Source organism: Agelaius phoeniceus, chromosome 14 (genome assembly GCF_051311805.1).
Source record: "Agelaius phoeniceus isolate bAgePho1 chromosome 14, bAgePho1.hap1, whole genome shotgun sequence".
Lineage (NCBI taxonomy): Eukaryota > Metazoa > Chordata > Aves > Passeriformes > Icteridae > Agelaius > Agelaius phoeniceus.
In genome coordinates this window covers 20973635-20994507 of record NC_135278.1, presented here as the reverse complement: position 1 = coordinate 20994507, position 20873 = coordinate 20973635, and the positions used below count along the sequence as shown (strand labels likewise).

The 20873-nt window shown below is 42.2% G+C and overlaps 1 protein-coding gene across 1 annotated transcript in view; it reads left to right on the top strand.

Annotated features, from left to right (window-relative positions):
• ADGRG4 (adhesion G protein-coupled receptor G4) overlaps nt 1-20873 on the top strand; it is a 36679-nt gene that overhangs the window by 2129 nt on the left and 13677 nt on the right. The window contains exons 2-20 of the mRNA XM_077185852.1: nt 560-910; nt 2227-2331; nt 5797-5874; nt 6322-6416; nt 6814-6866; nt 7583-7622; nt 7930-7955; nt 9022-9170; nt 10090-10222; nt 10711-10829; nt 11561-11771; nt 12890-13055; nt 13177-13326; nt 14137-14259; nt 15978-16023; nt 16847-16950; nt 18270-18391; nt 19023-19291; nt 20476-20569. Coding sequence (XP_077041967.1) covers nt 2241-2331; nt 5797-5874; nt 6322-6416; nt 6814-6866; nt 7583-7622; nt 7930-7955; nt 9022-9170; nt 10090-10222; nt 10711-10829; nt 11561-11771; nt 12890-13055; nt 13177-13326; nt 14137-14259; nt 15978-16023; nt 16847-16950; nt 18270-18391; nt 19023-19291; nt 20476-20569 — 2069 coding nt within the window. The 5' untranslated portion in view covers nt 560-910; nt 2227-2240. The remainder of the gene's footprint in view (nt 1-559; nt 911-2226; nt 2332-5796; nt 5875-6321; nt 6417-6813; nt 6867-7582; nt 7623-7929; nt 7956-9021; nt 9171-10089; nt 10223-10710; nt 10830-11560; nt 11772-12889; nt 13056-13176; nt 13327-14136; nt 14260-15977; nt 16024-16846; nt 16951-18269; nt 18392-19022; nt 19292-20475; nt 20570-20873) is intronic.

The window sequence follows — 20873 nt, the reverse complement described above, 5'->3', positions numbered from 1 at the left end:
TGAAGGGAGGGATGCTTCTATTACTTCTGGAGCCTAGAGTGCCTGGACTAGCAGGGTGCCGTGCTCAGCAGCCTTGGGAGGTTCAGGCTTTCTCCGGTTCCTCTTACATCCCTCTCAGATCCAGTAAGGGGAGTGAACAACCCGGAGCTGCTGTCAGAACATTTAAGATCACGCTCCTGCAGGAGACAGCCACCTGGCCTCCAGGGCCAATTTTGTCCCTCTGGAGCTAACTCACAAAATTCAGAAGTTGATCTCTGGCTGACCAAAGTGACAGGCACACAGGGGTGTCCTTCTCAGGGGCCACTCTCTCTGAGACCTCACTCATGAAATCTTTCTCAGCAGCAAGCAATAATTAGTATTTTTGGAACTTGGCAATGACTAATTAATATCTTGCAGGAAGGAAGAAACTGGTGTTGATCTTTACACTATAGTATTATGTACTACAAATATGGGCTAGCTATTGGGGGGAATTTTCAACTAGTGTTCTTTAGTGCAGTTGCTTTGGAAACAGAAACGAGGGGATCTCTTCAGTTGTTTCTGTCTAATTTATGTTTTACAGTGCTGCATACTCTGGACTTTGCTCTGGACAAAACCTGCACGACCCTGTGACGTACCGTAGGCTGGGAGTGTAATGATTTGTTTCTTAAATATTATTGCAAAAGTCAACAAATCATTTCTGGAGTAATAAAAGAGAGGGTTGAAAGCAGAGATTTGTTATTGCAGCAGATTTTCCAGGACCTTAGAAATGTGGTTTCAAAACAGAACAACTTGCTCTTCATTTGCTGACCCACTGAAAATATCGCAATGTCCCATCTGATTTCCTCTTCATATTTTCTTCACCGGTCTTTTGGCATCTGACAGAAGAAACAGTGTGGAGCAAAAATCTACCTGAGCTGCGCTACACAGGGAGGTGAGTTTTTGAGCAGAGCCTTTAAATAACTATGGTGTTCTTAGAAGAAAGTATGAAAATATATTTATGTGCCACAGGCTGGGAGCACAAATGTTACTGCAAAATCAGCAAAAAATTGCCAGAGTGATAGCGTTGAAAGCTGGGAGAAGAGATTTGTTGTCACAGCAGTAAATGGAAAACTGGATGCCATTTCCTAACGTTGTAAATTTTGTAAAGTGCAATTTTTAAAGGAAATGGATGGAGTTGTTATTAGCTCAGAGGTCTTTATAATTTTCTAGTGTCCGAACACAAAGGGACAGCTTCCATTTTGCCAGTGGGCAGGATGCTGTAACCCTGTGTGGAGAGCCCCAGGTGAGGGCTGCGTCTGATGTGAAGCCAGGTGACTCCACGGAACGGAGTGTGGCCATCTTAGACGATCTGAGGAGCTAGTTCCTCCCTCACGGTCATTTTATGTAACTCGTGAATAGGTGAAGATTTCATCCAGTGTGGTGCTGAACCAAGTCCTTCCTTTGAGGCCTGGTGAAGTGAGTAGAGGAAGTAGAGTGGCACAGGGGGAGTTGCAGGGCATGGGGAGCGAGTCTGGGGCTCTCAGACATCGAGGCTGCCTGTCCACTTTTTCTTGATCCGGTTTAACTCTAGTCATTTTGCAAGCAACTTTAGTCAAACTGAAGCACAAAATAGAATAAAGCCCTTTCTGCTTAGACTGGCATATTTGGATTTAAGTGTTCAGTATATGCTTATACCCTGGAACTAGCTCTGTCTCAATTATAAACATGTTCCCACAGCTGAATTACACTGATGAAAATTTGCTTGTAGTCAGAGCCCTGGAGTGAGAACAAATACTTTTACTGGCTGTTGCTGTCTGTGAGAAGTGTCCTGTTTCTCCCTTTGCCCTGTTTGCTGCTGTGTGGATTACCATCCCACCAAAGTCTGTAGGATATAACTGCAGGTCAGCACACCCAGCTTAGAGGCACTGGTAGGGCTTTCTCTTCTTATGTTCCCCTACATTTTTAGGAACTTCACCACTTTGTCAAAGCAGACTGGAAGCTGGTTACAGGCTTACAGAGTTGTGACAGATGACCAAAATGTGTTCAGTGTTGTTGTATGAACTTCATCTCTTTTAGAAACCAGCAGAATCCAGAGGGTTTTGTAGCTGTGACCTTTACAGAGATGGCTGATCTAGTGACTCAGCCCCATCACAGGGAACGAGGACTTCTGGGCCTCTGTGCTGTCAATGCCATTCCAGCAGATTGCAGGAGCAGTTTGAATTTCTCAGCCAAGTGGGAAGGGGGTGCTCACCAACATCTCTTTTTCAGAACATGCCTAGAAAATGAAGAGGTTCCTGCGTTGGCCTGAACAGCGCTCTGCTGATAAGGTCTTTTGCATCTTGGTGGCTGCTGCTTGTCTTTTTCTCCTGACAGGTACAGTAATTCTGCTCAGGACTAATCACATGAATGGTGCTTCCAGCAGGCTCTGGGAATCCCCCAGCCCAGAGAGTGTCTGATGGTGTCTTGATTTGTGCACACACAGTTTATCCCTACAGGAGCCCACTTTCCTTGTGTTCTGCCCCAGAGCAGCAGTTCTTATTCAGGCCCTTTCCCTTCAGCCATTACGAGGGTCCCTGAAGCACACTGGCCAAGTCTGGACACAATTCATACCCTTTCCTGGGCTGCAGATGAGTCAGTACTAATAAGAAAACGCATCAAGGAGTGAAATGTCAGGTTTTGATGGCATCACAACCGTCATCCATGTTTGGAGGTGAAAAGGCTTGTGTTTTGTCATTATTCACTTTCCCTACTGGGTGTCTTCTGTATTTCTGCATAGTCTTTTTCTAGTTTTACTTTGGTCACTGTAAAATAGGAGCTGTCCGGTTGCTCCTCGGTGTCTTGGGAAATGCACAAAGCTGCTGACAGAACCAGGTTCTACGGTAATGATTCAGGCCTAGAGTTCCGCATGGTAAGCTGTGTGTCGTGAACACGATCAGCATCCTTTCGCTCTAACATAAATCCCAGCAAAACAATAACTAGTTCTATGCCAGTTTTTGTATTCCTTTCTTTCACTTGTCTTCAAGAACAATGCAGGGCACGGAGATAATTTGTGCTTCTAAAACGCACCCTGCAGGACTGGGGTCACTTCAGCCCACTGGCCTGTTGAGGAAAACTCAGTCTCTTCCCAAAGAAAACCTTTATAATAAAAAGACTGAGTTAATATCTAGCTGCCAAATCTATCAACTTTCTCTCAGCCTTGGATGAGAAAAATCAAACACCCAACCTGGTACTGGACCACATGGACCCTAGAGAGCTGAACTATGTATTGATTCCTATTTGACATGTCTTGAGGACTTTGTTTTCTATTGCGGAGTTAAACTTGTCTTTTTACTGGTAGCTTGGGCAGTCTCAAATTTCAAAGGTAGCAGAAACAAGAAATTGAATAAACTTTTAAATTTTTTAATCATAATGTGGAGAGGTACTCAAATGAGGATGTAGGGCAGCTTTTTCTTTGGAAGTGACACTTCGTTTCCCTTTTTTTACTCTCTTTCCCAACGTGGTTTGCTTACAGAAGAAGGCTCTCTTTATGGAGAACTCCTGGATTTACTGGGAAGGAATGATAAATATGTGTCCAAGTGTGTGTTCTCATCCTCTCACTGACTCAGTCTGCATCTCTTCCTCCCTCTACCTCACCCACACACTGCTTTCTGTTTTTCTTCTTAATTTTAAGTAATCTGAGAGAGGGATAAATATTCAGTATCTGAAAATGACTGCTAATAATATAGAAATATATTTATTGCAATCCTCTTATTGGTTAGTCTCATTTTTGATGCTCACCTATTGGAAACCATACATATTTACAGGGTGCCAAATAGACCATTTATTAAATGGTTAAATCAAAATCCTTGAGTTGGACTTTAAAAAGTCAGTGGTACAGTAGGCTCATGGCTTCAGACCTCGTCTGCCATCACATCTCGGTCCTCTTTTCACAAGCAGAATCACATCACTTGTGAGGCAATGGTTTTTGAAATATTGCACTGATAACAACAGGAATGGAGTGGAGCCTGTGATCGCCCTCTGCAGATTCAATTCTACCTAGAGAGAATCTGCAGCACTGGAATGTGCAGGGAGACTAGTTGAGCCCCAGGTGTTCTAATAGTTTGGAATGTGGCTCAGTGGATCATATCCTAATATCATGTCTATATTTCTGTAGGAAAGAAAAACGTATTTATTCCAGTGATACAGCATGCCTGACGTTGCAGAGCTGGATTTTAGTCGCTTCACTGTCCACTTGCTCCAGTTTGATTCTGTGCTGACTTCATAGCCTTTGGCTTAGTGCAAAGGGAAAAATCAATTCTGTGCCTAGCAAGTAGAAATTTAGGTACTGTAGCATGCCTGCTCAGAAGGGGTTTTTGATTTCAGCTGTCCTTTGAACTTCAGAAGACAATTTGAAGTCATTTAGAATAAAAATAGGAGACTTCAAGTTATTACCAGCCCCTGTTTCTGTTATTGTCCATGGATGAATTGTCATTGATTTGAGTGAGTTGGACTGTTGTATTTTGAGCGTGGATGAGTGTCCTTAACTTGAACTACAGTAGAGAGAACAATGTTTTATGTATGAAGCATGGTCTTACCCTGCTTCTTTCTGACCATGCTCCTTATTCATAGATATGTGGCTTTGTATTCATATGTTGACTTTATTTCTCATAGACAGAGCTGCAATGGCAAGTCTCTCACAGTCAGGTCAGAGTGTGAACTAAAAAAATACCAATTACCAGCCTCGCGAGGAAATGGCACTTCTGGGGCAAAATTTTGTGATCCTGTTTTTCTTTCAGCATCCAGGCCTGTAATGTAACAGGGTGATTCAGTTCACTGCGATTTTCTGTTGTACGTGTGCGCAAAAATATTCACAGTGCAGAGGTTTGCATCCAAAAAGGAGATAGAGGAGGCCTGTAACTTTATTCAAATAAAGGGAGAGGCTGTGGGTCATTTCCCCCAGGGTCTCTCAAATTGTTGGAGGACACGGCGTCCTTTTAATCCTATTTTCCTGGGCATATCATCCTCTCTCTTTCTCTGTTGGCTGAGCTACTTGAGTGGTACAGACTTACCGAATCACCTGCTACATGACCCCCCTAATATGCAACCCTCCCCCCCCCATTTTGTATCTCTGTTCTGTCAATTAGTACTGTTCCTCTGAATTTTATGGTTCCTTTCCCTTACTATCTTATCTATCAATCTCTGGTCTTAACTACAAGTGGGCTCAAACAGTCTATTTGTAAAGATGCTCATTCCTTTCGCAGGTGACAAACATCATCCATCCCTGTCTGCCTGGTGATGTGGCAGATCTCATGCAAAATGCAAAAGTCATATCTGCTTTGACAAGGTGATTCTCTTCAAGGAAAATTAGCTATGAATGAATGCCTGGATTCTTTACTTTGAAAACAACAGGCAGGATGGCCAGCATTTAAAATGGGAATCTTTATGCCAGGTTATCATGAACCCTGAGGCGATGAATATCAATGTTCCTTTCACAGACATTACGAATGCCTTCCCTGAAGGCTGGCACAGCTTACACGGGCAAGAAGGGAACACGGATAACTGTTCTCCAACACAAGAAATGAAAAAGGATAAAAGTGCATTAGGTCTGGTTTTCCCTGTGATCTAAATCTTGTTTTTTCCATTGCTATGCTGTGTTGACCTCTCTATATAAAGAACAACACCCTGTGTGGGTGTATTTTGCCCTTTGCCTTCACCCTGCTGAAGTCTGAGGAACCACAGCAGGTCCTTGTAAAAATGACCTTCACAGAAGTACTCAAACCTTTCTCTCACATGAACTGTGCTTTCCCTCGCACTTTTGCTAGTGTGGATTCTCAGGCCTTTTATGGTTCTTTCCAGCAGCCTTCAGTCAAGCATCCTCAAAAAGGGCCCCTATGCTGTCCCCGGTATCTCCAGTCAGTACCAATGGTACCATGCCACGTAAGTGCTCGGGGAGCTGTCTTAAAGGTTGATGTGGTTATCATTGACGCTAACTAACAGTGTAGATGTGACAAGTGAAGTCACGTGTTTAAGCCCTTGCTGCTTAGCAAGGCGTCCCATGTCAGCAAATGCTCCTGTCTCTGCCTGTGCATTCTCAGCAAACAGTAAAAACTGAGATGGTGCCCCTCAGCTATGAACCACAGCTTGGTTGTTGATGTGTGATTATGTAACTGTGTGTTTGGGCCCTTGAGGTCTTTAAAAAAATTCCTATCGATGCAGCAGTAACATAGACTTGGACACTGTGGTCTGGGGTTTCCCAAAGACACTCGGTGCTGTAGGAATGGGAACACAGCCGTGGTCCTACAGGAGAGTGAGGAGAAGAGAAGGGGAGCAGGCGCCTTCTGTGCAAGCTGCAGAATGTTTCTCACCTCTGTCCTCTCCTTACAGTCAGATTCTTTAATGTGCACGTGAACTTCTCTCTTCTCTATAAAATGGAGAAGGCACCGGATTGCTGTGATGCAAGGAGGCTTCTTGAACACTGGGTGAGTAGCTTCCTTTTCTCATTCTCATGTGTTTCTAGCAAGTATCACATGAGGACAGCTGGTAGGATCATAGAATACTTTGGGTTGGAATAGAATGGGTTGGAAGGGACCTCTATAAGTCATCTAGTCCCACACCCAATGTACAGAATGCAAACTGTTGGGACAACACAGAAATGAGCATCCATGTAACAATTGTGGTGTTCCAGACTCACATTATTCAATGTATAACAGGACAAAATGAAATTTTGAAGGAAGGGAAAAGCGTAAAAATTTTGCAAAAATTCTTAGCCGCTTTCATTGGGATTTAGGACTTTGATGAAAATTCTAATTTTACAAGCAGGTCTAGAAAAAGTATTGATATATCATGCTAATTAAAATGTTACTGTTTTCTTTCCAGTTTAATATCATACTTACTGGACAAGGGTTTGTTATGACAAATTTTAAAGTCAGGTAAGGTTCTGGCTGTGTGGTGGTGTCACCTTGACCCTCTGTGCTTTGAGCAGTCCCGTTCCAGGCACCCATTTCCCAACTGACCGGTCTGTTTGGGGGTTACAGAGGGGAACAAGGCTCACAGACCCGGGGACTGGCTCTCATGTGGCAATGTCTAATGAAAGGATGTTACAGCTTGAAAATGCTGCTAGAAACAATGGTTTCTTGCACCAGATTCCCCTATTTTGTTCCTTTTAGGCCAATCCACTGTATTCACATCCAAACTGTGAGCAGCAGAGAGGGATATTTTAGCAATTTGTAAACATGTCACATGCATGGATGCAGAATTTTGTCATTTTATATCTATTTTTACTTCCTACTTTCTTCTCTGGTACTGCTCTGGTACTCTGGTACTTCCACAGGTACTGTTGGTTTTATAAATGACAATACAGTAACACACTGCAATGTTCACATGGGATGAATCCCATCCATAAAACATTAAGGGAAGGTTCTTCCCATTTTGGAAGAAACATTTTTTTGCTGGCATGCATATCAATTATAGCACTCGGTTCTGGTGACTTCTGTAGATATACCTGTGCTGAATTCAAGATGATTTCCAAGCTGTAAAGTCTAGCTTATTGTGGTCACAAGATTTTGTTTTTAGGTGGTAGCAGAATCGGGCATGTTACAGTTACATGCTACCGTGAAATAATTGTTCTATTCCCTTTTGTTTTCAGGGATAATTATCCATACCACAGTGCCTATAAGAGGACTCATGTATGTAATTAGTTATTTTCCGATTCCTTTTATAGACAGATATATTTTTCTTACCTCTGCATAGAGAATGTAGTAGTTAAAGGGTCTAAATGTCAATGCTATTGTGTTTTGTTGAAATTATTTAATTATCCTGATGAACCCCTTACAGTACTGTGAAACAAAGGCTTCTCCCGGTAACATTTAAAGCAACAGGCCCTGTTTTAAAGAGCACATTGAGTTTCTGCTAATTGCTTTCCTTAAAAAACAATTTGTGCCTGTCGATTCTAACCATTTTCTAACTTTCTGTGTCCTTCCATGTGAACTGAAGGGGAAGGTAAAGCAGATATCACAAAGGTAAGACCCAGGGTTATGAATTGGATTTACATAGTTTGTACTGATTTCATTTCTAGGAGGAGGAGAAATTATATCCATCCGTGGCTCTTTGAGTTTCAGGGTGACCAGAAAAGTACACATGGAAGTCAGAACCACAGGAATGCTTGACTTGGGGAAACGTATTTGGGCATCCAAGGTTTTCTTCTCATACCCCAGGTCTTGGGAGTGATTCCATGGCAAGCTGTGAGGTTTATGCTTCCCTCTAAGAGCCTACCCTGAGCTGGGGCCAGAAGCAGTGAGTGGACAGTGCCCAAGAGGGATACCAGGATGAATCCTGCAACTCTTCTGTTGGAAATCCTATTTGCCTTCTGACCCCAGGCCAGGAGGAGGAGGAGGTGAATTTCCATCACCTCCAAGGGGCTATGAATGGTTTAGAAAGACTGTGATGAGTGGTGGACAACTGTGTGAATTGAAAAAGCTTGAAATATCCCAGCCCTAAGGAACTCTCACTCATTAGCCCTCAGTTAAATAACAGGTCCATGAGGTGGTCCATCCATGGGTTCTTCTGACATTGAGTGGCTTCAGGCATTTTTCTGACATGCCTGAAGCCACTCATACAGTCTTTCCAAACCTTCCAGAGTCCGCGAGCATAATTACTTCGAGCGAAAGCTGTTCTGAGGAGAAGTGGGATCCACCAGAAACACTGAAAGTGGTTGGTTAAATCCTGGTTTTCCAGAAAGCCTTGGAGTCACAGGGTCACGAGCACCTCACTATTTTATGACTGGCTCTCTCCGAACTTTGAATGCTGAAAAACCCTTACTTGTGACAGGGGTGTTCCTTTGCTGAGATAACGTTATTAGGAAACTTTTAGAGGCATATACCATGAAACTATACAGAGATTCTTGCACCTGTATTCCTAGTATTTTCTACTTTAGAAAACATTTCCTCAATGCTGCACTTACGGTGAGAAAAACACATACATTATCCAATTCAGTGTAATTATCTGGGTTACTCCTTAATTTTTTAACCGCTTATATTTGTGAAATGTTACCAACATGGCAGCCTCGTTTGTGTATTCTCTTTGTAGCTACATCTGTAAGGCCACTGTAAAGACCACATCCCTGGAAATACCAGAAGTCCTGAGTCTCAAGATCAAAGAGTTGTTGAATGACACTTACAAAGAGGGACCATTTTCCCTGTATGTGAAACCTGAAGATGTGGCTGTGAAGTCAATAGGTAAAACTTCACTGAAGCCTCATTGGAATTCATATACTTTGCAGTTCTGTCTATTGGTGATTTTTGTCAAATTCATATTCTGTGAAGAGGTTAGGCTAGAAAACATCCTTACAAGTAACCAGACCGACCTCATGTGATGTACAATCTGTAGAAGATCATGCGGTGCCAGCAATATCAGAAACATGGGTTCCAGATGAATGGAGACCAGTTCAAACATGAATCCCAGAGTCCAGGCAGGTCTGAACACCTTTGCGACAAAGGCAGAGTATAGCTGACGAGCTACAAATCCAGGAGTTCCCGGTGGTGGCAAGTACCCCAGGAAGACTGAAACCAAACAACCGAACCAAATCTACCTGCCAGCATTTTCTCAATGCCTCTGCACATTGGAACAGTCCTCAGATGGCAAATAAGTATTTTGCTGGTTTGGTTACTGTCTCTGTTCTTCCTTAAAAAACAGGAGTAAGCCGGAGATAAGAGCTAACAGATATACCTGAGATTCAAAACCCTTTTTATAGCAATAATTTACGAAATATCAGTTGCAGATGATAAAGCAAGTCTGGAGGGAAGACATTGAGGGGTTAATAAGGGGCAATGTAAAGCACTTTCTGATAGATTAGAGAAGCCTGGAGGGTGTTCGGTCATTGAATACGGTTTGTGATGCTGGAAACTCTCTACCTGAGAACTGAACTTGTCGAACAAAGGAGAAAAAAAATGTAGGAGAAGAGATGAAATATTTAAACAAAATGTTTTCTAATAGACCGTAAACCTCAGTAAAATGCCCTTACCTGGTCTGCAAATTAGAACTCATTCCCATCAGGAAACCAGATCTACAGGGCAGCTGGCCCACCTGGTGTGGGGGCGGAGTCTTGTTTTTGACTATTGAATCTTTGTAAAGAGCTTTTATTTATTTCCTCCTCAGCACTAGTGGGTTGTCCAGAAAGCTTTTTCGTCACAAGGTACAACGGGAATTATTCCTGGCCTGTAACAAGTCCAGCCTCTGAGACAGAGGTCAGCTGCAGGAAAAACCCTCTGCAGTCTGCTCAGAGGAGCTGGTGAGTGACAAGACATCTTGTATTGATCCTTCCATGGAAGAGCAGCAGGTTTTGTAATGGCAAATCAGATAGTGGTCTGCCACGGCACACAGCAGTGCCATGCCAATGAATATACAAAGAAATCCAGGGCTTGTCCTGCATGGGCTGCAGGAAAAGGGTGTGGCATCATTCCCATCACCTGTAGGCAGAACCTGCTGTCACTGCAGGGACCCGACTTTCTGCTTGGGCAGGAAGGGGAAACCGGGCCCCTTAGCATTTTGTGCCTCCTCTCAATGGCTCCTCTGAAACCTCAAGGCGTGTTTCATGTGGGTCTGGCATTTGGGCTCTGCTGCCATTCTGCTCGATGAGTGCTAAGTCAGATCTGACTTGAAAGTCCATTTTAAGTTGAGTTATTAAATTGCATTCTTGGCTACCTAAGTGGGAAATATGAGGAACATCATGAGTACCTGTTTTTTCTTGTAACAATGTGCTTTGTTTTCATTTTTCAGTGAAATTAGTATTGAACTTGAGCAAGCTTTTTGGAAGAAACCAAACGTGACTAAATTCAAATTAATGGAAAAACTTCCAAATAATATTCTAGACCTCCGAGATATCAAGCTAACAGACGGTATGGCACCAGATACTTCAGTGACACAGTCAATCACAGTAAAAATAGTTGTAGTTAGATAATGCTCACGCTGCACATTTGAAGAAGCAATAAGGTTGTTTTTGTGCATCCTGCGCGTCTGGTCATCTTAAAGGTCTTTATTGTTGATGGATTTTGCAGGAGCTTCCAAATTCTCTATTGAATCATCTAGTCTCAAAGTCTACACTTAGATTTATAGCTAGGTAAGTAACCAGTGAATAATGTGGCAGGTTTTGCCCGTCTATATGCTCTGTTAGCACACCACTATAAAGCAGTTTACCGTATGTCATGGAAAGAAGCACTAATCAGCATCTGGTGCTGTAATTCATGTAAGCTATGAGATGAACTCTACCACCTGTTTATACTTTAGCTATGCCTAACAGTGAGAATAGTTTGTAGTTCACAAATTCTTGTAAACAACCAAAGTTAGAACTAAATATTATTTGCGGATAGTCTTTACAAATCCAAAAGCAGGTGACGGATGGTATTCTTTTGAAAAGTATGCTATTTTCTTCCTTAAAATACCATCTGGGGTATGCAGATTTTACTTAGAAGTTTGTGCCAGTCTCATTGACATGTTGAGGGCTTTTTGACTTATCCTTAGGACATAAGTTTGTAATAGATCAGGAGCACTCGAGAGAAACATGTAGCTGTATGGCCGGACAGACAGCTATGCCACATAAATTGTGTGCGCTTCCTTTTCTTTTTTCCAGAGAATGCACAAGATGTTGTACAGCATATTTTATACCTCTTACCTAATGCAACACTGCATGCGGAAGAGCTAGAAATCATTGCAAGTAAAATTTCTGATATTGAAGAGCTTGCAGATGTGAGTGTGACACTTGCAGAGAGTGTATTGGCTATACTAGACTATGTTCTGCTGCAAGAAATAGAAGATGAGAACTTTAGAAAAATAACCAATAGGTAAGCAAGATAACTTGCCCAGAGGAGGCTTCCTAGGCTGAAATGGCACTATGGTGTAATTTATTCAGTCTATTGAAATATTATCACTGGAGCTAGCAATTTCTATACTTTGATCTTAAACATATTTGAGGTTTTTACCAGCAGAAATTGGTTATTGTGTTGTCAAAGGTGCCTTTGGCAGAGCCAGTTCTGCAGAAGTCTCCATTCCAGCATTGTTCCCTATGGGCATCCCAGCCTGGAGGCAGCTCAGGGACTGCCCAGCTGTCATCTCCTCTCACAAGGATCTTTGTGGCTCAGCAGTGAGGGCTGAGGTCAGGTCAGCCTAGGGACATAACTCTCTTCCACCCTCTACCCTTGTTGATAAAGACTTTTTAAACACAGCTATGCAATGTTAGTCTTCAAAATCTGTATTTAGGATGCTGCATCGATGATGTGATTTTCACACATGCTAAAGTTGAGGTTCTTAGCTTTAAAAACACTTCTCTTCTCTGAGGTCTTAAAGGGAACTCGGCTGCCTGGTTTTGAATGTCTGAGCAGAGCACTGTCCAGAGCAGTGCAGCTGGCCTTGGCAAGGACAAATGCAAGGCCACAGAGTTTGCCCATTTGAAGCTTTGCTGGACAAGCCCCTGAGCAATAGCTCTGCCTTCAGAACATATCCTGCCTGACATGGTGAGGATTTGGAGGATGGACTTCCAGAGGTTCCTACCGGACTAAATTCTTCTGGCTCCAGTATTTCATCTCCTGGTACAATTAGATGATTGAAAAAAATCGAATGAGCAGATTTTACAAGTTACTGCCTTCCAGATGACGTGCAGTTTTTGACTGGGTGTGGATTTTTACTCAAGTCTTCTCAGAACCTCCTTCTGTGGTCCCCACAGGGAGAGTATCTTCCACCTGCCAGAGGCCACTGAATCATGCTAACTCAACTGCTTGCCATCACCTGAGCCTGAGCAGACAAAGTGCCATCTACCCCAAAATGGACCCATTCTGCTCTAGTGGCTGCTCCTGGTGATCATAAATCAGAGCAAAGGCTTTTAGTCTCTTGGGTGTGCATTATGAAACCAGCACTACATTTCAAGAGTTCTATTTTTTTTTTCTTTCTGTTGCTCTTGTTGAAGTATCCTGAAGATGTCTGAGGAGATGGGCTATAAGGTTAGCTCCACAGAGAGAAATATGTCAGTCACAACCACGTCCTTGGCCCTCTTGGTGCTGCGTCCAGATCCCGGCCTATTTGGAGGACTGGCCTTTGGCATTGCCTCTTACAACAGAGGTGTGGATATCAAGGTGAGAGCAAAGTATCACCTCAGGGACCACTGACTAAACCAGACAATTCTCCTACTCTTTTGCCTCAGTTTGAATTTGACCTGAGCATGGCACCTCTGAGCATATCATCTTTCTCCTGCAGATCAGTGTTCAAGAAAACCCTTTCAGAAAGGCTTTGGCCTCTGTGTTTTTGCCAAAATCCCTGAAGAACTTCCTAGGCATCGAGTACTCTGACCCAGACAAGCATTCAAAGATCCAGTTCAAGTTTTTTGGCACTACTTCACTTTTTCTGGTAACTATGGCTCCCAACAAACCCTAACACGGCAGGAATGGGCTCAGCTGTTCTCAGTGCCTACAAAAAGAAATCCCAATCCCAGCATCATCTGTTCTGGGCATATTAGCATCAGACTGATGCATGTGCAGGAAAAGTGTACTCAGGCAGCAAAACCTTCTCTGACATAAGGATGCTCTGAGAAGTGCCTGTAGACCTTAGACTTTTTTTTCATTTTCTGTAGCTGATGTTATTCTAGTCTTCTTGTAATGCAGGCAAAGAACATGCCCCCTAACCTTCTCTGATCGTAAGGATGATGCATAGCATATGCCGAGTACCACAAAAATAATTTCGAGCCTTCTATCTCTATTAAAATAATATAGCAGCAGGATGTGCAGGATTTATGACTATTCTAGTACTTACTTTTCTTAAGGCCAGGTGGGTATAATTTAGAAAGGGAGACGTTTCTTTGAAATGATGGCTTGTACAGTGCGCCGAACAATGCTTTGTGCAAGGAAGGAGCATTCACAGTTGTGTCTCCTGTCTAATGAGCTTAGTGATGTACAACCAAGTGTTTAAATGTACTGAAACAATTACGCAGCTTTCTCAATCTAGCTGGTGCATCGGAAACTCAGTTCAGCTTCAGCTGATGTTGATGCTGTCCCTGAGTTGCAGCTAACTACTTGTTTTAATGATGTAGCAATTAGCTAAATTACATCGGTCATCCTCTGGAGTTTAGCTGATCACCATATCCAAGGAATACAGTTTAAAAAAAAATAGCGCAGGCCAGATCTTGAATTCATTTTGCATGTGTGTGCTTTCCCCCTGCAGGATGACAGTTTAACGATGGAGAGGTTGAACACTTATGTTGTGAGTGCCAGCATTGAAAATGCATCAATTCAGAACCTTAACGAGCCCGTGACTGTCACTCTCCACCACATAGACCAGAACAGGGTAGGATGTGTTCATTTCATCAGAGATGGGGTAAAAGGCAAAGCTGACTTCACATTTTCAATAAACTGGGAACAGGAATAAACTTAAAATACCTTGCTGCCTCACCTCTCCATGATGCATGGACCCAAACACTGACTGACCACACACATCTCAGTGTTTAATAATTCCTTGCAGGTCACTACAGCTTGTGTCTGCACTCTAAATCCATACTTAGCAACAAGGGACATTCTTACTGTTTCCTTGTTCTGATCTAGGCAATTTTTTTTTTCAAAGAATAGTTTGTTTGTCAGAAAATAGTGGGGCTTGGATTGGACTGAAATGATTTATCCTTGATCTGAATTTGGAAAATAGGTCAGGTCACCAAAAGAGAGGAACTTTAAAAAAACCCAAAACCTTGCGAAGATGTTTTAAAAATCAAATTGCTTTGTTTTGTTTAAGTCTATTTTAAATTTAAGTTTAGACTTTAACCTAAAGTCTAAACTTAGTCAAAGTCTAAACAGACTTGAGGTTAGTCTATTTTTAAGTGGGCATGGGTCAAACTTGTTGATTGAATTCCTCAGAATTTTTGTGCTGCCAATGTTTAAGGTCCAGCCTCCTCATGACTACATTACAAACCCAAGGCAGAAGAAAATTACTCAATAAGATGAACTTGGTTAGAGTTTGAGTTAATGAGGACTTGTAATTGCTGTTTTCGTGGCAAAATGCTCTTTCCATCCAGCAAATATATACCCAGAAATTTCACCCAGATATTCCCTCTCTTCTGTCATTTTTACCAGACCATCTGGCACCTTTCAGATTTTTTTCCTTGACCTTTTAAAATTATCTTAATTAAATATTTAATGAGTTGTCATCCAAACCTACATCTTTGGCTCTGTGCCTAATTATATTTGACAGCCTGCAAATCACACATCTTAACAGCTTCCTGTAAACTCTGTGCATTATTAGACTTTATTAATGATATAATAATAATAAAAGTAAATGAATCTGTGCCCTGGGAAAGTTTGCAGCATTATGAGTAACAAACTAGAATGTCTCCAAGAGAAATTATTGGATTGAATATCCATTTACATCTGTTCAGCTCTCACTTGCCTTTCCTGCCTGATTTCAGAGAGAGGGAACTACTGAAATTCTTAAGTAAAGGTTTCTTGTAGGGTTTTTTTTTTTTTTTCCAAATGTATAAAATCTCAGATTGTTATTGCAGGTCTTAGTCATAACTTTTGAATTTCACCAGTAATTTGGTGTGACATCTCAGACACCGCATGGACCCAATGAGATTAGACACGGGAATTGGTCTAAGGTGAACAATTTGTCAGATTTGCTGCTGTCCTTAAAAAACTACAAGGTATTGAAAGATACAGGTAAAACTGGGAAAATCACTGACTCGCAGGATTTCCCTTGGAAAAGGGGAAGGCAAAAAGTGGGGCTCTGCTAGTTTAGTGCCATGGGTGAGATGGCTAATATCCTGGCTGGCTCCTCAAGCCCAAGTGTCTGGCTGCCCCGTATTTCGTGGTGTCTCCACTCACACACAGACCCCCTGCAGCACCGCACACAAATAATCACAGACATAAGTGGGCTTTGCTGCCAAGCAGTGCAGGGGTAATCAAATCCAAGTGCCTTGGTTATACACCCCAATTCGAGGTGAGATACACCATCTGCAACTGCAGACGGAGTGCATATGTCCTGAAGAAATGTCACAGCCTCCTTTCTTCTGTTTCCAGGGCAATGCAGCAGTACACTGCGTCTTTTGGGACTTCGGGAAAAACAGTAAGTGTTATTTGCTGTGCTGGCTCTGTCCCCAGAGGCTTTGGTTTCTTGACATTGCACCTTGAAAGTTGAGTGTGTGCTGCTGCTTTGTGTTGATATCAACACTTCAGTACTCAGTGTTTTCCCCAGGGACCTGGATATGGCAGTGTGCAGTGCTGCGTCTGCACAAATAAGAAGACTTTGCTAAAGAAAAAGGCAGAAATTCAGATGAACTCTTACCATGACTTCAGGGAATACAATAGGGGCTTTGCTGGGATTAGGTCTTTAAAATGGCTCAGACAATCACTGGAGAGAGATAACTGAGAATTGGGTTAACTCGGAGCATGTGGGAGAGGTTTCCTCTACAATCACTAGGAGTAGAAATGATTTGCTTGTTTTTGATCAGAATCTTAGCTTCTGAATGTGTGATGCAGACCACAAAAATAGGGTCATAACATTCGGTCTTACCAGGGAAGACCTGGCTGTTTCAGTGCTGCACTCTGCCTAAACAAACCCTCTGCCCTGTGTGTTTCTTTTCTTCTGTTTCCGCACCCTCCAGCACAATCTCCCCCAGCACTAGGTTCTTTATCTTCTTTCTATGAGTACAGATATGTAAATGACTTTAAATATTTCTTCATTCCACTAAAAGCTTTCATCCAAATTTTGAGGTCCTCAGGCAACTACAGAAGATGTGTTTCAGTGTGAAATCTCACTTGTGTGCTGCTAAATGACCCTGCAATCTGTACTAACTTGAGCTTGTCTTCACACACCCTGCAAGCTGCAGAGCTATAAATGATGGAGGATGACTAACTCTGCTTAAAAATCCTTTTTCTTTATTACACAGATGGACTGGGTGGTTGGAATACATCGGGGTGTGAAATGGAATATACAGATATGAATTATACAATCTGTTTCTGTAACCATCTTACCCATTTTGGAGTCCTACTGGTGAGTACACCATGAATCATCTCCCAGAAAGTCCCGTGGTGCTAAACAAAGTCATCTCTAGCTTTGGAGAAGAGGTGGGAGATTCATATCTATACAAGCTCTTAGATATCTGCAATGTTGCCAAAATCAGCAATACAAAGAAAACAGTAATAATAATTTAATGGTGTAAAGTCCTTTAAACTGCTTTGAGGCAGTTTTGTTTTACAGATGTAGTTTGTACTTTGCAGTGTAACTTAATCAACCTTAATATGTGTTGGAAATACTGTGTTAAATTTATCAACTGCCAGCGACAACTAATGACATTACACCTTCTTGAAAGTTTTATCTATGCTCCATCAGAAAGTGAAGTTTAGTATAAATATAGGAGATGTCATTATCTAGCACCTCTTATTTCTCTGCAATATAGAGAAAACTGCCCCTAAAAGCAAAATGTCAAAAGCTGGTACAACTGCCTGAGAATGGGCTGCACAAAAGGCAAAGAGACAGGTGGGTTCTAAGCAAATCAGGTAGATTAAATTGTCTATTCCTGGTAGGACACAGCCCACAGGATGGGGTGAGGCCCCACCTTTGCCTTTGGATGCTTCCCCTGTCAGCATGACCCTGCTCCAGAGGCAAAAGCTCTCCTGGGAGTAAAATTGTGGCTTTACAAGAAGGAATTGAGATGGTTCAGATTCCAGACACTTGCTTAAGTTTTTGTTCAAGCAAGAAGAATTCAGTCTGATTTTCAGATCACACCTCGCACTGTCACTTTGGTAATCAGCACAGCTACAGGTCTTCAGCAGCATCATCCATGGGACATTGGACATGTAGGTTACTAGTCAAAATAGAAGAGAAGCTGTGTCAGGGAAAAACAAAATCCTCTCAGTGTTCCTCCTGGCAGCAGCTGTGGAGAAGCGGGGCCCAGCCTCCTGTCTGATTTTGCAGTGGTGCTTCCTGGACAGGGAGGATTGACCATGCTCTGAGGCATTTAGTAGATTTGTGCAGTTCCCAAGCATGGCAGCTGCCACTGAAACAAAGTAGTTTCTCCTACAAAGTGAGCTCCCGGTGAAATAATTTTGGTAAGATCTTGGAATCCATATTCAATTTGTGGTTTCTGAAGAACAGCTTTTCTAGCTTCACAACTTATTGCCGGATACTTTTGGCTAATTTGCCATTTACTAGTTTGAATATTCTGTGGGACTATAGGATAAGAAACGCATAAATATATTAATGGAAAATCTCCAAAAGTAGCAGTAAGCAGAACAGTAATTTCAATATGTGAAAGGAATTTTCTAAATCTGTCTTGGCAAACAACTGTGTTTCTTTATCTTGTAACACAGGACTTGGCCCGGACAGAAATAGATGTCACACATGATCATATATTAACTTTGATAAGCTATGCAGGATGTGGTGCTTCTTCACTTTTTTTGGGAATAACGCTCATGACGTACCTAACCCTTGAGTAAGTAGGATCCTTTTTCTTACACTGATTTCAATATTTCGGCAATAAGGAATTTGCAGCAATTATCAGAATGTTTGCTAGTATTTGATGCTGTGATGCATAAAAGGTGTAAGACTGAGAGTATAAATATTGCTTTATTTTGATGTCTGGTGCAAAATTAGAGAGATTTGAATACTTCTACTTCAATACAAGCACCTATCTTTACTGTTCAGCAATTTTTATGTTCCTAAATTTCACAAAGTCATTGAATGCTTTGGATTGGAAGGGATTACTAAAAGGTCCTCTAGTTCCACCACCTTGCCATTGGTAGGGACACTTTCCCCTAGACCACATTGCTCCAAGCCCTATCCAACATGGCCTTGAACACTTCCAGGGACAGAGCAGCCACAGCTTCTCTGGGCAACCTGTGCCAGGGCCTCACCACTCTCACAGTAAAATGTCTGTAAAGAGTAAAAATTCCTGTAATTTCAAAAATTTACCCCTGGACATGGGTGAGATATTACATCAAGAATCTGGAATATTCCTGTGCATAGGGTTAGGGTTAGACTGCAAACCCACTCCTGTAGGGAGTAAATAGGCTGTAAGTTGAATGATGCAGTGATAACCTTGCGGACTTTCCCCTTTCTTTTAGGAAGGTGCGGAGAGACAACCCCTCAAAAATCCTGCTCAACCTTTGTGCTGCGCTGCTGATGCTGAACATTGTCTTCCTCACCAACTCCTGGCTGACCTCGTTCAACCAGCCAGGCCTCTGCATCACTGTGGCCATGCTCCTCCACTATTTCCTTCTTGCAGCATTCACGTGGATGTGCCTGGAGTCTGTTCACTTTTATTTGGCTCTTGTCAAAGTTTTCAATGTTTATGTCCCAAAGTACATCCTAAAATGCTGCATTGCTGGCTGGGGTAAGTAGACTGAGTTCCTCTCCACTTCTGTGCTTGTCAGCTTCTCTATGATTGGGGCATTTTTACAGAAATAAGTGAAGACACTGAGCTCGCAGAAATGTGATGCACACCCTGCGCTGTAAGGATGGATCTCTTCCTCTAGGCTGTTCAGCTTAAATTTCTTCTGTCCTGGGAGACATTAGCAGAGAGTGTTTGTTGGTCCCTGCACAGTCATACGCAACTGAAAGTGGGTGTAAGGCACTGCTTTCTTACTCCTCTTCTCTTTACAGGATGATTTATCAGGGTACCTCACGTGAGTGGCAGTAATGCTGCCCACAGCCTTCACCCCTGTGTGAGGATGCTCAGAGGTGATTTTAATTCCTTCTCTGAGCCTTGTGTCCATTTTTGGCATTCTCTAACTGATTCCCATGCACAGAATGGATTTGGCTTTCATTCATGGCTCTCCCAAGGACTTCCCTTGACAAGTATCAGAGACCTGTTTTGGGAGAAACGTACCAAAAAGAACCCAAATTCTGGTTCACCTGTTAGAAAAGGTGTTACCGGAGGCACTGACATAGAGCAGAATTTGGGCTGTATTATTTGGGTCACCATTAGATGCCGTTTTAAAGGTTTGGGTTTTTTTGCTCTTGAATAGTGTGCAGCATATTATCATCCCTATCCTCAAATCTGATGTCCCACACAATTGTTCTTAGGGGCAGCCATCCTTGATGGTGCTGTTGGCAGCAGCTGTTCTCTACAGAAAAAGCCAGAACTGAAAAAAAACTGGGAAATGTGTGAAAGGGAAGACTGATAAAGCACTGCCTGGGAAACACGTGTCTCTATGAGCTCTTAAAACAAAATGCTGTGGTCTGCTTATCCTTTGACACTCAGCTTTTGTAATAATCATTTGGTTTTATTTTACCAGATTGGATCCCTTCTGGAGATGTTTGAAGGCTCAGAAACATTTTGCAAACACAGATATTTTTATGCCTACTCATTTGTAATTTGCATAAATAAGGAGATCAAACCTGCTATGCTACACACTTAATTACAGTTGTTTTACAAGGAGCTCTGGGGGTAGAATTTGATCCAAAGATGCACATGTCTGCTGTAATTACATCTCAGAGATTATCTGACATCTTTCCATATTCTGAATTTTTTCTTTTGAATCAAACTATTTATTTTTCTTTTGCTTTCCACATGAGGAATACCAGCTATTGTGATTACTCTTGTGCTCATTATAAATAAAGACTTCTATGGCAATGGGTCACTCTCTAAGAGCCATCCTTACAGCAATTTGTAAGTATAATACTTGAAGCTTTTTGATGGTCACCAGAATATATGAAAAATACAAGGGATAACCAGAAATAACTCACTTTTGTCTCCTCTCTTTCATCTTTACCCTCTCCTTTCAGTGGTTCTGGTTCATAGGAACATTTTGAATGCATGGCTACTACATGGAGTAGTTTTCACATCGGTGAACTTGGCTTGAGGACAGGGAGGGTTTCTGCCAGTCAACTCCATTTTTAGTTTCTGTTCTTTCATTGCATTAATGCAGTCTAATGGGATATTTGTATGTGCTTCTGCATGTTCTGGGTTTCTG